General features: G+C 40.2%; 1 protein-coding gene across 3 annotated transcripts in view; it reads left to right on the top strand.

The window, feature by feature from the left end:
- LOC121911615 overlaps positions 1-16,944 on the top strand; it is a 336,594-nt gene that overhangs the window by 18,381 nt on the left and 301,269 nt on the right. Inside the window, exon 3 of one of the 3 annotated variants that reach the window (XM_042433261.1) lies at positions 881-962. The exons of the other annotated variants lie outside the window; for them this stretch is intronic. Within the exon in view, the coding sequence (XP_042289195.1) occupies positions 881-962 (82 nt within the window). The remainder of the gene's footprint in view (positions 1-880; positions 963-16,944) is intronic. 3 annotated transcript variants of the gene reach the window in all.

Here is a 16,944-nt window from a genome sequence, read left to right as displayed (position 1 = left end):
GCAGAGGAAGACGAGAGAGGAAATCAGAGATAGATAAACAAATAGAATCATAAAAAAGCAGGGCGCTGGCGAAGTGGTAATTCAGTGGGAGTTCATTAGGGGAGAGATGGAAGAATGAGGAGTGGAGGGCTAAACTGTGGATGACATTACCTCTAATGTGGCTCCCCTGCCGAGTTTGTGATAGGGTGGCCGTTCCCGGCGAAAATAGGGTTTTTAGCATGACGCCACGCTCACAAAGACAAACTCCTCGCTAAATAGGATTTTTTTAAAGCATTGTACTATTTTAGTGCGGAAAACATCTCCAAATGGGGTTTTCAAATGTGTTCAGGCATACAGCCAAGTTGAGACAACACGGACAAATGAGTTTTGTGGTGTGGCAAATTTGCAAACCGCTTCAATGTCTTGAGCAGTAAGCCTAAAGCAACCCTTTTCTCTGAAAAAGACCAGACCACCCATCAGTTACATTCCATCAATTATAGTGTCTAATATGAAACAGAAATAGTTTCACTCATGTGGACAGAGTGAAATTGTTGTCTATAATACAAAGCTGCTTTCATTCAGTGACCATTTAACCTGTCAACACTTTCTGATGGTGTTGAAACGTTCTTTTTTAAGTTGGAGAACATAATTTAATCCTTTACAAGGTCACTTCACCCAAATTGTAAAAATACATTTTCCAACTTCTAATAGTATCTAGTCATACAAATAGTTTTGGTTTTATTTGTCCAGGTGTTGAGATATCTGTCTCTGAGATTTTTGCCTAGACCTCAATGCAATGGAGGTGAATGGAGTTTTGTGAATTTTCTTACATTAGCAGAGGATACCATTTCGGTCTCCCTGTCTCTCCCTTCAGTTTCACAATCCCTATGTTCCTCTATAGGTCCTGCATTTTCATTCTCTCAAGAGCCCTGCCATTCTCCATCTCTCCACCAGATGCCCTCAGACTTTCCCGTCTTTTACAGGTGACCTGATCTCCACACCTACCTGCACACCTGCTCCTTATTTCCTCATCAGCTCCCCTTCCATTAATACTGAACTATGTGCCTGTCACAGCTTGTCAGTTAAGTCACTTAATTGAACCTGCTCTGCTTCAATTTCTTTATTAGGTCCTCATCCCTGTTGCTGATACCTGAACTGTAGCATTCACAGTCAGTATTTCTTCACTAAAAAGTAGTTTTAATGAAAAGTGTTCACAATGGGTTTAACCATGACATTGTTTCTGGAACACAACTTTGCTTTATATATTTTTATTGTGATCTTTAAAAAAGTTTTAAGCACCACAAACTAAATTCCATTTGGGGCCATTGTATTGGAGTGGAGCCAGATATCCAGGACAAGCCAAAATATATCTGCATGACTAAATTCCACTAGAGCACTAAAAATGTTTTTCTTTGCAAATAACCCCATAATTTTCCACCTGGCTTATATGTTTGTACAATAAATCATTCATTTTAATGCATATACTACAATCATTCTTTGTATATTAACAATGGATCAAATGATGTGTAACATGAAAGGAGTCACTCATGGTGATGAAGCCATACAGAATCATATGACTCAAAGTTCTACAGAGCTTTTTAGCATTTTTTCAGTTCATTGTTTTGGTTTTCAGTCCTGAACTTTAGGACGGCTGAAAAAGCGACGTGTTTTACATGGATGTATAAAGAGAACTGGATACAGTGTCTGAGGCGGGACCCCATTCATTAATATGAAAGTTGCTCAGTGGCACCTGAAGCCAAAAAAGCAACTTCCTGAACTTTGAAATGTGATTGGACTGAATGGATCTAAGTCATTTTGCAGGGGTCTCTTTCACAGTGTATAACATGTCTATGGGAAAAAGTATTTTCTGGGCCAAATAGCATCACATGACATTGTAATTCCACAGTTTGGCCACTAACTCAAATTGGCTTCACAGCCCGGTGCTGTTCCTGGGGGCTCAGGTATTTCCGTCAGGAGTTGTTGGAAACCAAAACAGAGCTAAAAGGAGAGTGAATACTAATGTTGCTCTGTGTCTGTTGGATATTTGAACAAGCAACTATTTGCTAAGATGTTTGCCATATCATAGTCATAAGGTGTTATATTTACAGCTTGTTGCACAAGTGGCCAAAAAAAAGAGAAAAGAAACAATTAATAGGTCTCTTACACAGCAAACATGTTGACAAGTAGGAAAAGCACAGGTGTTAATAACATTAAGAATGTCTCAGCTAAACAGCTAAATGGAATTCAGCCAGCATTCGTTTTATAATTTATACCTGTGTTTTTCCTACTGTGAGATGTAAAAATGTCCTCTATGAGAAAAGCATATGCAGATGTAAGGCCTACAGAACCATAGATGCAGTGGAGGGTAGATCCACTAAAATACAGTTTGTCCATGTTTTTAACAAATTGTAGCATAAACCTTTTGACATGCATATACAGGATACATGTATGTATGTATTATATGTAAAATGTATGTATGTATTATATTATTCATAATAATGATTGTTGGCCTTGTAATGATCACGAAATGGAAACTGCAGTATGCGAGCTGTTTTATTTAATCCTGCATTACTTATTACACATGATCTAAAGCTATAAAAAAAACAAGTGAGTACACATGTAAGTCAAGATGCAGGATGAATTTGTATTTTGATATCTTCTTTAAAATCTTATCTGCTGATACAGAAGAAAGTATAGTGCCCAGTCCCTCTCATTCCTTATAGCCATTGGCCCAAACCTGGGTGTAGAAGTACGTAAATCTGAGCAGTCACTATAAGATTTAAGGGACAAGACTGAAAAAAATGTCTATTACATAACATTTTAAGTTAAGCTGTTTCAAACTTTTGCTTTTTTCTTGGCCTTGGTTGAGCAACTCACAACTCATGTTCACACTAAGGCCATAACCTGTGATGAGACAGGCAGACATTGCTTCATTTTAGGGTCACAAGCCCAGGAATAACATGATTATATAAAGGAGCAGCAACTTCAAAGGTTACATAAAAGATAAAGCACACTGTGTCAGATTAGGGATATCAGTTAAAACGCAGTGCCTCCCAGTGCAGTAAAAAGATCTTTGCATCCTGTTTCTTAGTGTATAAATAGTCATCAAAGGGATTACAAGTGAAAGGAGTGTTCCTAACAGTACCAGTATTATCTACCGCCGTTGTCTGCTGTCTACCTTCGGACGTCTTTGTGAGACGTCAGTTCGTCTGTAAACAAATTTGTGTTGCTCTTAGCGTTCTGGCGGATTTGTTGTCTGGTTGAGCGTATTTAGCAGATGAAACGTGTTGTTGTGACAAGCATGATAGAACACATATGTCGCCGAGGGCTATCCTCCCTGCCTCCCCTGTTGTGGCTACATAAGCAACTGATTGTGTTTCACTTTTCAGAGTGAATGTGCGGCGACGAATGTGGCGGCTGTTGTTTTTTTGCGTGTGAGCTTCTGGTATCTCATGACGCTTTAATGTTGCCTGGAGCTGTAAGTGTGTGTGTGTGTGAGAGTGTGTGTGAAAGAGTGAATTACAAGAGTTGCTTATTCCTCTCTTTCTCTCCATTACTGTATTCTTATTCTTCACGCTGGCTTTCTCTGCTCTCCCTTTTCTCCTCTCCTCTCCTCTCCTCTCCTCTCCTCTCCTCTCCCTGACTGTTATCCAGCACTTTAGAGTAGATGTAATTGCTCAGACAGAGCAGGCGTTCAGAGCACTGTCGATGTAAATGCTGCTCCATGGCGGTGGCTGACTTAATGAACAGCAGGGCTCGCAGCCCTCTGGCAGCACTTAAACTTTAAAACATCTATTATTGAGGCGTGAGAAAAAAACAGAGTGGCCAGCGCTGACCCCTCTCTCATCCCTCTCTTTTTATATCTTTAGTCATGGGGGTGGAAGGGTTGGTGTTGTTGGAAGGTAAAGGTGCTGCATGTACAGTAGTGTTTTTTAAACTTTAGTGTATCATTGTCAAATTAAGTTGTGATAACTTGGTTTGAATTGCAACAAATCCATCTACATCAAATCTACTTTTTGCCTCTATGTCGTCCTAATTTGGCTCTAACATTGAGCTTTCTGTTTTCCTTCCAGCCATCTTTGCTTTAACTTTAGTAAAGTCATTTTGAAAATAACTCTACTTCCACCGCCTTCGAACATGAACAACAAAACTGATGGCTTGCCATTGCTTTCTGAAATTACACATTAGTTTCTCATGATCTGCCACCTTAATGGTTGTAGTTTGATTAAGTTTTGGCACTGGTTGGTAAGGTAAGGTTAGTAAGGTTGAGGAACATTGTACTCATGATTAAAAGAAATCAGCACTGACTGTTGGTAGAAGACAGACAACAAATCGTAGCATCTGGATGCTCTGAATGTCTAACTATATCCACATCAACCTCCTCCCTAAGAGGTTTCATGACAATGTCATGCTACTTTCACCATTGCTTCGCCATTATTCGTACTGCAACAAAATGTTACTTGTCAGGAAAATGTAAAGAGTCGTTTGCATTGTTTGAACAAACTAGCAATGCTTCCATTTTTCTGGCAAAGACATTGTCAAAATGCAGTGTGGACGATCTGAACACCACCTATTGGTTTCTGATGCCAACACTGTATGATTGGCTGCTGTCACATTATTATGTATTTAAACTTAATGAGAAACACAAAGAGCAGAAGCAAGGTTTAGTTGGCTAAACCCAAATATAGCCTGATCTTTATGTAACCTGTTCTTTAGGAAACCCAATAAACCCAATAAATGACTGCATGTCATACTCAAAATGACTGTAACTTTAGGTGCACTTAAGATGTTAAAGAAGCAGGTCCATGTGATGTTCTTGGTGAAAAGTTTATTGACTTGATACTATGAGGTTGAATCTGGATGGAGGTTAGAACGTGACACATGAATACATTTTTCTTCTTCTCTTGTCAGCTGCCACAACATTTGCCATCGCCACTTGATTCCCATCCATTCCCCAAGACTAGGTTTCTCTTTCCATCCCTGATGGCACTATGTCATGGTCTTCATGACCCACAGGAATCCCACAGGACCCATGAGACCAGCTGGATTCAGGATATGGGACATCAGCCTCTAGTCAAGGTCTTTTGAATTGTAAATTTGATTTACAATTAATTTTTCTGAAGCTAGCACTAGAACTTTACACTTTCTGCCTCATGTACCATCAGAACCATCCTGGCTTCTAAATGTCGCCATAGTTTATCTTATTTGTTCATGCTCATTCTTCCAAAGTCTCAAAATGAATGAGTTAATGATGTTAAAATGCTACACATAGCACCCGCAAAAGGAAATATATTAATATAATAAGTGCAGTACCCACTTCAAACCATTGCCATTCTTTGGTTAGCTTGGATGTAAATACAACATCTAAGTGCAGATGAAGTCAGAGTTAGCTTAATGCTAACCTCTCTCTTTTCCTCTATCTCTTTTTCTCTGGGAATACAAATTTAAAAGGCCATTATACTCCATCACCTCCACCATGCACAGTGTCACTGCAATCACTGCAGTGTCAAGTGTCTTATTTCTGTATTAGAGGGGGAGAGATAAGTGTGAGTGTGTATGTGTGTGAGCAAACTTATGCTTAATGCGCTACTCGCTGTGTGTGTGTGTGTGTGAGTGAGTGAAAATATACTGTACGAGAGGTTAGCTGTGAGTGTGAGTGGGCCTTGCTCCGCTCTGGACGCACTTATCTCTCCTGCTGTGTAATGGATCCTACTGGATATTTGCATAAGGTATGGAGGTGATGTCATTTGGTCCTCAGAGATGCATTTCAATGATGGTTCACTGTTAGCAAAGTGGACATACTCACAATGAACTGCACCACTTCAGTTCCTTCTGTTCAAACTTTGATCAAACTTTTACCTGGAACTACAACTCTGATTGAAATTGTAACTGTAAATTTTTCAGTTTTATTACAATTTCAGTCTTATATTTGTGGAAATCATTCCTGCTTTGTTCCTAAGCAACATTGTCAGCAAGTCAATTGGTGATCTGGGAATTTAGTGTTATGACCTGGCTCCAGAGGCCTCAACAAAGATGAGACACACCAAGCTAAAGAGTTAACAAAAGATAATTTATTAAATCAAATTGAACAAATTAAAGACTTAACTGAGTACATAAGGCATGTGGTGTGAATATCAGTTGCATCAGTGTTGTGTGGTGTGCTGTAAGGTGCAAGAAAATAAAGCATAACAAAACTAAAGCAACATAACTAAATCAAAAAAGGTGTCTGTGGGGAAGAGGGGAGAGCTGGAGCAGCAGCCAAGTGCCAGAGAGTCAGCCAGAGACTGAGCTGTGCTGTAGCCCGGAGTTAAATAACCTGGGAACACCTGAGGGTGTTGTGCTGACGATCACCTGCAAAGAACAACCAAATGAACTGCACAGCAAACACGGCAAACAAAAGATAACATCGCAGGGTCATCTTTTCAAACTAGCCTGTGTACCTTCCAACTTTTAGCATGCCACTTCACAATTGAACACCTGGCTAACGACTGGACTGGGACAAAGTGGAGCAGGCTCAACAACCTGACTCAGTTTCCCAGTGAGCTGGTACATACAGCACATCTTGACATATTTGGGCACATCATGCTTTAACCGAGGCCAAAAGAAATAGCACAGGACACGGTCATAAGTTTTCTTTATCCTCAAATGTCCACAACCATCATGCACAGTTTGCAACACCACATCACGCAAGTTGCTCGGCAACAACCTGAAAAATTACTTCACCAACAAAGTCGCCATCACAGGGCTCCCACTTCCTCACCAGCAAATCCTCCTGGACAGAGTAACCATGAGCAACGTCTCTTATTTTTTCAACCGGCAAAGCCTCATCCCACAAATCAGACAGAGATGAATCAAACCTCTGGCCCTTCACCCAATCCTCCCTTGAAACAGCTGGAGGAAGATCAGGCAGTGAAACCACATGTTCTGCAGACACCATACCTTTACTACACCCCGAAACAGGCGGGTCTGGATAAGACACATCGCAGCTGTGCGCGCACGTCACAGCACAGGCCGAGCAAACACCTGGATCAGGCGGGTCTGGAGCAGACATGTTAGGGCTCTGTGCATGCGTCACAGCGCAGGCTGGAAAAACCCCTGGATCACTCAAACCACTCTCATCTGGCTCCAAAGATGCTAGTGGCTAGGAGCATACTCTTCATACAGCAGTCATTCGATCAATTGTTTGGATAAAACTACTGATAAGTGCAGCTTTAAGTAAAGGTAAAAAAAAATAAATCTTTGTATCTTTTGTGATATCATCTGGCATAGAAAAACATCCCTGCTTTTGATTTTTCAGTTTCATGACCAAAAGAAAATAACTTACAGAGGAACCCTACAAACCTAAAATGACCAACAATAAAAAGAGTTTAAAAAATAGCAGCAATTTAGAAAATATAAATCATGTAAGATACATAGAGGTCCACATTTCCCCTCTTTTCCTTTATGTGCAAGGGAAGGCTGGGTCAGATACCCCCCTCATGTTTCCTAAGACTTTGCGGTTTGCAGTGTCAGTGCTGAGGCTGTTCAAATGTCAAGCATGGTGTGGAGAGAAACTTTCATGAACATGTTAAATAGTTCAGTCCACACAAAGGTCACATCATATCAATTTAATTGCACTTATAGTATTTGGAGCTTACAAGATCTTCCCTGGCGGATGCTGAGCTTCCTCTCTGTGCCTCGACGAACCCCCCCCCCTCTCTAATAGCCGTTGTCTTAATGCCAAAGTTGGGTATTTTTCAGGTTAAATTTGGGGTGTCAACGCTGGGCGGCAATATTAATCTCGCTTGCGACGTCGCTGCGGTGGTAATGAAGGATGCCCGGCGTTATTTGTATCCTTGTGTGTCGAGTGTTTTGTCAAAAGTAGGCGAGTTTTGCTTGCCTGGTAGATTTGTGTTCTCCCCTGGGAGCCGTGGCCCAGTAAGAGACAGCAGTTGCTCGACATAATTAGACCGGGAAGGTCCTTGTAAACTCATTAATATCTCGCCCAGGCTGAAATGGCTTGTGGTTCCTTGGCGAAGAACATGGACAGATTTTTGTGGAGAAAGGACGATACGGAGTAAAACTAAAAAAGATAAACAGTGGGTTTGAAGAAAACAAGTTGAGGTATTGGTCATGAAGGGCTAAAGGGTGTCTCAGTTCAATAATGAGCTGCAGAGATGGTTTGCAAGGTAATTTAACAGATGGCATTACACAGCCTTTAAAGAGGAACACTGCTCATTTGTAGTATTGGTTTCTTGTATTTATCTAACCTGATATAGTCCAGTCAGCAGTTGTGACCAAGAATACTGTTCCAAAAGTAAGTATTCAGTGAACACAGCACTTTGACAGACTGCCCACATTTGATTTTTGTTTGTTGTAGTATTAGTATGAATCTAAAGTATGGTATTTACAGTTAATTGAGAATGATTAATGCTCTGAAATCAATCTTTGTAGTTGGTCAAGATGGAGCTACCTGCATGTTTATGTTGTTGGGCTACAGTAAAATGTTTTCCATCCATACCTGTTGGCAGTGATGATCTGTAAATGTAACAAGTTCTTTGTGTGTGTGTGTGTGTGTGTATGTGTGTGTGTGTATGTCTTTGAGATATTCAGCATGATTTATTCTGGATTGCAGTTGTTAGGGCCCTTTTTAGGCATTGGTGGTTGCCTAGGGCACCGGGGATGACAAAGAAGAAGAAGAAGTCTTTTGTAATTAATTCCAGGTGCAAATTGTACTTGTCATTCAATGAATGCATTACATTGTAAATAAAAAACACTGCTCACTCTGCACTGCACCTGATGCAGACAGACTGTGGAGGGTTTCTACTGGCCCATACTGTTAAATGAAACTTCTGGCTGTTGATTTTTTTGTGACCCCAAGGTTCATTTGCTCACAGCGCTGTGTAGGAATCATGTATGAAAAATACTTATGTTCCATGCAAACATCATGATATGATCCACGCCGGCTAAGACTTTTAACTGGGATACTGTGTACAAGTGCATCCTCATCTAGTAGTCAGTAAGTCAGTAGGTTTAACAAAAGGATTACAATCTGTTATTAGAATGAATGTGGATGATACAAGCATTTTGATAAATAGGTTATATATCCAGGAATGACAAAACACCCATTATGGTCTGTTAAAACACTGAATACACAGCACTGTAAAAGAGTGACCAGTAGAGCACAGTATACAGTAATTTGAGTTAATGATATGACAGCAGCAGCAGTGAGCGATACGGTCATTTTGCATCTATTTCACTGACATACTGTAGAAAATACTATGGACACTATACAAAATATCCTGAGAAACTAGCAGGTTGTATTGTCTTAATGCAGAGCTATGAAACATATCTAAACTGCTCCTCTATTTTTGATAAAGTGTGTACTGTAAGTTCTATAATGAAGGAGAAATCAAAAATAGTAATACACTAAACACTGGATCAAAAATCTTCATCAGGACAACCTTACATGAAAGTCTCACACTGACAATATTTGCATTCCAGTATATACATGACAGAAACTGTGATATGCAAGCATCAGATAGTCCTCCACAAATTATCAGTATCCTGATAATGTTAGAATCATACTGGGATATAAATAACCAGGTTTCTAATGTTCCATATCATATCCTGAACAAGACTCATGATGGGGACTAGTGTGCATGTAAAGGTACTAACTGAGTTGAATAGGTGAAACTGAATAAAGTTCAATTAACAGTAAAATAGTAAAATATTCTAAAACGATTCTGCCATTCAATATGAAAAATGAAAAGATCAATCCAGAAACTGGTGACAGTGATGTAGAGGATGATGTTTTAGAGTCAGAGGACCACAGTGTTGATGAAGAGTTCCGTATACTGTTCTACATTTGATAAAAACTGAATGTGGTTCCCATTCACAACCCACAAGGGAAATCTGAAGATGGAGGTATTGAATGGTCACCATCACCACAACAAAGCTACAGCAGGCTGTCAGCTTCCAATGTAATATGTAGTCAAGGCCTTCAGGGTTTACCAGGGCACGAGCCCTTGATATGACATGACAAGCTCTCCATATCACAACCTTAGACAACATTACAGTTTGCACTAACAGGTGTCAACCTGCCAATGTCCCAACCAGTGTTGGCAGATTGGTAGTCAGGTAAGCAAAGGCTTGGCAAACTATTCACTGAACCGTAGGATCACTGAAACCAGAATCCAATCTGCTGGGCAAACTGGGAGACATGAGCTAAGATGTAAAGCAGGAAATGAAAAGCAACACCACATGTAAAATACGGAAAATACATCTTCAGAGAGCACATAGTTATTGTACAGTCTGTCCATCAACAGAGGAGTTGTTTAGTTTTAAAGAGCAGTTGGTACTGTCTTAGACACAGGTCAAATTCCTGAATAAGAGTGAACACAGTCATTAAAAAAACAATTGAATGTTAAGTGTTATGTTTGGAATTCAAGAGATTTTAAGTTGAAGTGTTGAAGGTCTAGACAAGAAAATTATTCATTGTTTTTTCGAAATCTGACTTTTTAAAGTGAATATACTGTTCTGGCTCAATTTGACTTCCATATAATGAACATATTTTTTTCTCTTAACACAATACAAGATTTAGTAAAAAGCTTCTCACTTCAGTAGAATTTTCTGTTATAAGAGCAACTAAATAAATGCAGTCCATTTAGTAACTACTGCTACTCTCTCTGTAAGAAAGGTATATATTTACAACTTCACTAAACATTGTCATCTCAGTAGATACACACGACGCTCCAGACTCCAATGTTTTTGTTGTATAATATGTTATATGAACACTGGCATTGTGTTAGAGCAACATGTTCTCACTCCCAACTCGTCACATATGGAAGCTTGGTCAGGACCCTTTGGCGTCACTTTTTAATGCACGGGGTACCACTTTAGTGTCGTTTTTCAATGCGCGGTATCACGGTAGTTAAAAAATAATTATATTTTATGGTGTTACAATGCCGTAGTTAAGGTCTGGTTAGGTTTAGGCACAAAACCACTTGGTTAGAGTTAGGGAAAGATCATGGTTTGAGTTGAAATAAAAAATAAAATAAAAACAGTGGTTAAGGTGGTCTCGAACCGTGCTCTGTGCTGATTTCCAACTTTCTGCCAACAACATTACAAGACATCCACCGACCCCTCCACCTCCTAATAAGAAAGTCATCTTATATAGATGTCATGTGAAGTATGTCACTTCAGAAATGTCGATATGATATGTATTGTTGAAATGTTAATATGCTCTGTATTACAGTTGTTGAAATGTACATATTCAATGTATCTGTGGTTTGCAGAAACATACAATGCCAACGTTTTATTCTGGCGACCAGGCTGATATTTGTCACCTTATTTAGACGTCATCGGTCTCATAGCGTCTATTTCAGACGTTGTGGGAGCTCAGCAGAAGTCTATCGGACTACCCTGCACATTAAAAAATGACGTTAAAAGGGTGCCCAGTACGTTAAAAAGGGGCACCCTGACCAAGCGTCGATATGTGACGAGTTGGGAGGAGTCATAACGGGCTAGTTAGAGATAGTTACAACATTTACCCTAAACAATCAGTACATTATTCACTGTTAATGACTTGATTTTTCAGTGATGTTTTGTTGTTGTGTTCAAAACTGTTGATTGATCATGGAGCTGATATGATTTTGGGCATCAAAATCAGCAGTGTTAAATTAGTTTGGCTGTGATATATTCTGTTAGGAATACTTCATCTTAACAAATCATTTATTTTCATTTTCTTTGAAACAGCTGAAAACTTTGGCCACTGGGGAGAAAAAAAAGTTCCCTTTTGCAGATGCAGGTTAATTTCAAGCCAGACACAGAAAAATCAAAAGATCCAGAATCTAAATTCTGAATAGAAGAAATTCCTCAAACAACCATGTTTGCTTTAGACAGTGATTCCCAAATTAACCATCGAGACCTACCACAGGCTCCCAGGATACATCTGAGGGCTTGCCAGATGATTAAAGGAATGAGCAAGAAAAACATACTTTTGTTACATAAAATGTTTGTTTTTTCTGACTTTTCTCATTATTCTTGCTTTTTTCTTGGGGACTACTGGATGCCTTTACCTACTCAGGCCTCTAAAAATGCTTCAAATGAAACTATCGGAAGGTTGAACGGCTTGCTTTAAAAACAGGCAATAGGTGTAAATATCTTTGTATTTATATTAAATTTAAAAGCAGAGATTTTAACAGAAGACCATCAAACCACCATAGCCAGCTAAATTTAATGTTAGAGCTCTGTATGATAGCTTGTGTCTGATATAGTTTCTCCACAAACAAATTACCTCTTTTAAACCCTTAAAATGACACCCACTACTTCTCCTGGAGTAGGTGGAATCTATCTAACATTAAAATATTTTTAATTTCAAAAGTTTGACCTGCTGGACACAAGATATCTCCTACTTCACTGTAAAGTCTATTCTCAGTGTTTGTGCACTGGAGGCTTCAAGTTTCCACATCACACTTGTACAAGCTGCATACTGGACCAAGATCGGCTCCAAACTAGTTGTAATGTCTCAAATCATGCTCGTATGTCATTCCTTAAACTCTGATTTAAGGAGAACTCGGTGAAACTTTCCACTTTCAGCAGATGAATGTGAAAACAGCCTTCTAGTGTCAAACTCTGCACATACATCATTCTCCACGGTGAAGCTCAAACATTCAACCGAAGTAACAAGAAGAAAACCACATGTTTGTGTAGAGGGGGACTTAAAGTTAATAACTATGGAGTTATTTCAGCTGATACAATCAGTTCGGTGCATTCAATCAAAGATCTTAGCTGTGCTTTCATTCACTCCTGTAACTCTAAATAGCATTTATCAGTCCACAGATCGCAAACAGAGCTAGTTGCGAAATGCAGATGAACACATCATCACAAAAGAAGATAGTTCAGACAGTGAGCAAACAGAAAAAGCCTCATTTTAAATGAATAAATGAATATAAGCAGTGAGTGCACAGCAGCTTATCATTATCTGACCAATCAGAAACCAGTACAGGTTAAAAGCCATTCCTCAATACCCAATCCTAGTAGACATTGCTTCATTTTTGTCGGATAACAAGCCAAAACGGTTGTGACCCATTGGCTTAGGAAATGCATACAGGTAATGTACTACACTGCCATTCCACAATGACTCAGTATTAGATTAAATGACATGTTATACTAGCGTTTGCTTGCATTGCATGGCTTCAGTCACTGGGATAGTAAACACTGTAATAGTCATAAAATAGTTTCAATATAAAGTGCATTGTGCAACCTTTCAGTGAAGGAAATAGTTATGATATCAAAGCACTGCGTGACACTTCTCATATGACCTAGATGCATGCAGGTTGCACAATTAACACATTTCACTATCACATTTTTACTATCTCTCCTGCACACACGCACATAGTGATCTGTGACATGACATACCCCTGCCACATGGCTTTGAAAGAATATTTCGGGGGTTTAAAATCAAACTACTGGTGCAGGCTGTCCGGGCAAGAGAGGGCAGCAGAGGAAAGGCCAGTCCATAGATCGTCCCGGAATGCCCCGCCGTTCCTCTCCACACACAGTTAAGTCCCACGGGTACACCTACACACTTTGTGACCTCTCTGCTCAGTGGACATCATCAGGCAGATTAAAATCAGTTAATGCACTTGGGGCTAGTTGACTCTCACAGGCACACACACACACACACACACACACACACACACACACACACGCATATAACCATCAACCATTTCTCACTCCGCTTTTTAAAATTAATACCCATTGTTTTTGCTAAGCAGAGGATGTCCTGGAGGCTGCCTCACGGGTTTGCGTGTGTGTGTGGGGGGGGCATGCGAATGTGTGTGTGTGTGTGTGTGTGTGTGCATGGGCTGCACATTAGAGTCAGTGAGGAGCAGGTTTCAGTGGATTACAACGGCCCCAAAGTGCTGTGCCCTTTCATTAACCTTGCCTCTTAGTCGTCTCATTTAATACAAAACAAATTTCTAATCTGCAGCCTGCTAAACAGTTCTGCAGCTTGCTCTGCGGCTGTGTGAGTGTGTGTGTGAGTGTGTGTGTGTTACTGTTACTCTTATTGCCTTGGGTTCCCTCTGCCTAGCCCCCTAATTACTCCCCGAAACAGGCGACCAGGCTCCTCCTATGTGTTATCATCATTTTAAATTTATTTTGATTGATTTGTGTCAGCTTTAACTATGCTTTGGGCCGAGGTCGATAAATAAAGATCAATACTTTAATGTTTTCCTCTGAACCTTTATTAAAAAATAGATTGGCTATAAAGAGGGCTGAATTATGAGGAGGAGTGCCTACTTCCAATGCATGTCAACTGGAATCTAATTGAACAACATTGAACTGGCGGAGATTAGTCCAGGGAATGTGAGCTGCAGGAGGCCCGCAGTGTTAGAGAGGCAGGAGAGAAGAGGAATGAGGAATTGATGCTGGGAGGCTGAATGAGAGAGAAAATAAAAGTTGGAGAGTTGTTTGGACCAGCTGAAAATAGTTGGTGATGTCGTTCTGCTTAGGTAAAGGTATATATATTTTAATTAAAAGACAGTGCGGTGTGAGCAGTGGTCATTAATCCACTGATTCATAATAAGAGATTTACTTCTGTGCTTGAAAACAGCAAGATCGTTCACATTTTCTATATATTTTTCTGCTGCACTTTGTAGGTCTGTAGTCGAGTTGTGTGTGTCTCTCTCTCCGTGTGTGTTCTCCAGCTGTGGCCTCTTTATGTCCAGCACTCAGGCACATAGGAATCAGAGTGTTGCCCACCCCCGCCACCCCCGCCTACAGGCCTTGTCCTCGGCACCTTTTAAAAGGGACAGTTTGACCCAGGCCAGAACTACACTTTTGATGTGTGGCCATGTGTGCTATGTGTGGTCATGTCACCCACTCAATAAAAGAGAGCAGGCAGAATTTCATTGTTGTTGACATGCAGTTTGAGGGGGGTCACGACGGCTGATTAATTGGCTGAATGATCATGGATCTCACTCTTGGACAGTCAGTTGGATTTCTGGCAGGTCAGAAATTTTTTGGTCACTTGTCCGACATGGCAGGTGTTAAAAGATGCTTATTAGTGCAGTATAGTGTGCTTGCTTAAATATTATTGGCGTAACCGCAAGCACATATTGTGGCTAAAACTGTAGTCTTGACTGAGACTTCTGTGAATTTTGCAGCAGAATAGATAAAGCATATTGTCTATGTCTGTCTGGCAGCGCTGGCTCCATATTTTTGGTTCATAGTAGAACTGCACAAAGCAATGCTGCCTCCATGTTTTTGTCATCATTAAGGATGCCGTTGTCTTGTTTGAGTAAACTTTATTGGAATTGTCACTGGACAAAACTGAATGAGGGTTCCGTGTTTTTGTTCAGTGTGATGTCATGACTGGTCAATTGATCCATACAGTGTGAACATAAAAGTTGCCAATTGTGGCCGTGCAGAAAGGCTGAGCATAAAAGCAGGAAGTGTTTAGTGCCACCCACCAACCTTTAACTCCTGAAAATCATGGCAAGTATGGTAAGTAAGAACCAAGAAAGCCAATGATTAACTTGAGAAACTAAGGACTCAATCAGTAAACAGGAACTGAACGTAAAAAGTTCTTGTCTGTATTTATATTTTACCAGAAAACGGCCTTCATGGGGCTGTCACTGCCTAAGACCAGTGAAAAGAGTCCGAAATGAACTCCAGCTCCCAACAGGCTTAGCAAGCTCGCACCTACGTGTGACGTCCAGCTTGCTCAAACTCTTGTCTCCCATTGGACAAGACCCACCGATAGCCCACAAAGGATCCTGTGACGTCACTGAGGATATAAAATTGAGAACCGAGCAGAAATCAATGCTTTTCCATGCCCGACAGGTAACCCGTAAAAATGGTGTGTAACAGGGAAAAAAATACAATTATATGAATTCACAGGTGCATAAAAATGAACAAAAATGAACTAAATGCAGGTGAGAAGCAGGTGAGAACAAAAAAAAAAGTCAGAAATGAAAATGATTTGCAGCATTTTTAACATCTAAATCAGCTCATATTATCAAGTCTAATCAGCTGCCAGGTTTTTTTTTTTATTGTAAGTGAAGTGGAGCCTGTCAGTGGATAACTATGAAACTTCAGAATATGTTGCACTGTTATAAGGCATACAAGTGAGTAGTCATCATAACATTAGTATGCAATCATTGTTAAGTGTGTGTGTGAGAGAGAAAGCACTGCGATATCTGCGACGGCGTATCTGTGTGTGTGCACTGGCATGTGTGAATGTCAGTGAATGTGCAGTCCTGCCCTTCTTGCAGAGAGAAAGATTATGATTGTGCAACAAGTGAAAATAAAGCACTTTAAAGTGAGTGACTGTGTAGCTTGTGTGTTTAATCAGGGGTCGGGTCACCGGTCTTATGTTTACAGGTCCCTGCAGGTCTGGACTTGATATGGAGGTAACTGGGGGTAAAGGTACTGAGCTTTGCAGGTGCAGGTTTGCAAAACTGGACCCCTGCTTACTCAGTGACACCAAAGCAGGGAAAATTCTTTTAAGGGTAGTCCCAGTAGTCACTAGTTATCCATACTGCACAATGAATGCATGAATATATTATGTAGTATCCAAAATGGAAAGAGTTAATGATTTGTGAAGGCCTGACTGACAAACCAGCATCTCTGAATCAAAAAAAAAAAAAAAAAACCTCAAATATTTAATAATATGCAGGAAAAGGCCCAACAGTGTAAAGTGTGAGGGCAGGGCAGGAGGCATGGTGAGGTTGGATTAAAATGCTCTTGCTGTTATTTGTGTCACTGCCATTGTCAGAGAAACAGAACACACTGTCCTCTGGAGCACCAACTCTTTCCAATCCACACTGTGATTAACCTTTTGTACAGGGCACAGATTATGGCCTAAATGTGGTGTGCTAACACACATACTGTGCACACACTTATGGACGCTACAGTTGTGCACAATGTGGTTTGGCTGGAGTGTTGTCTAGTCAGTGTAGTCAGGGAACACTTAAA

This window comes from Thunnus maccoyii, chromosome 14 (genome assembly GCF_910596095.1).
Source record: "Thunnus maccoyii chromosome 14, fThuMac1.1, whole genome shotgun sequence".
Classification (NCBI taxonomy): domain Eukaryota; kingdom Metazoa; phylum Chordata; class Actinopteri; order Scombriformes; family Scombridae; genus Thunnus; species Thunnus maccoyii.
This window is presented reverse-complemented; position numbering and strand designations above follow the sequence as displayed.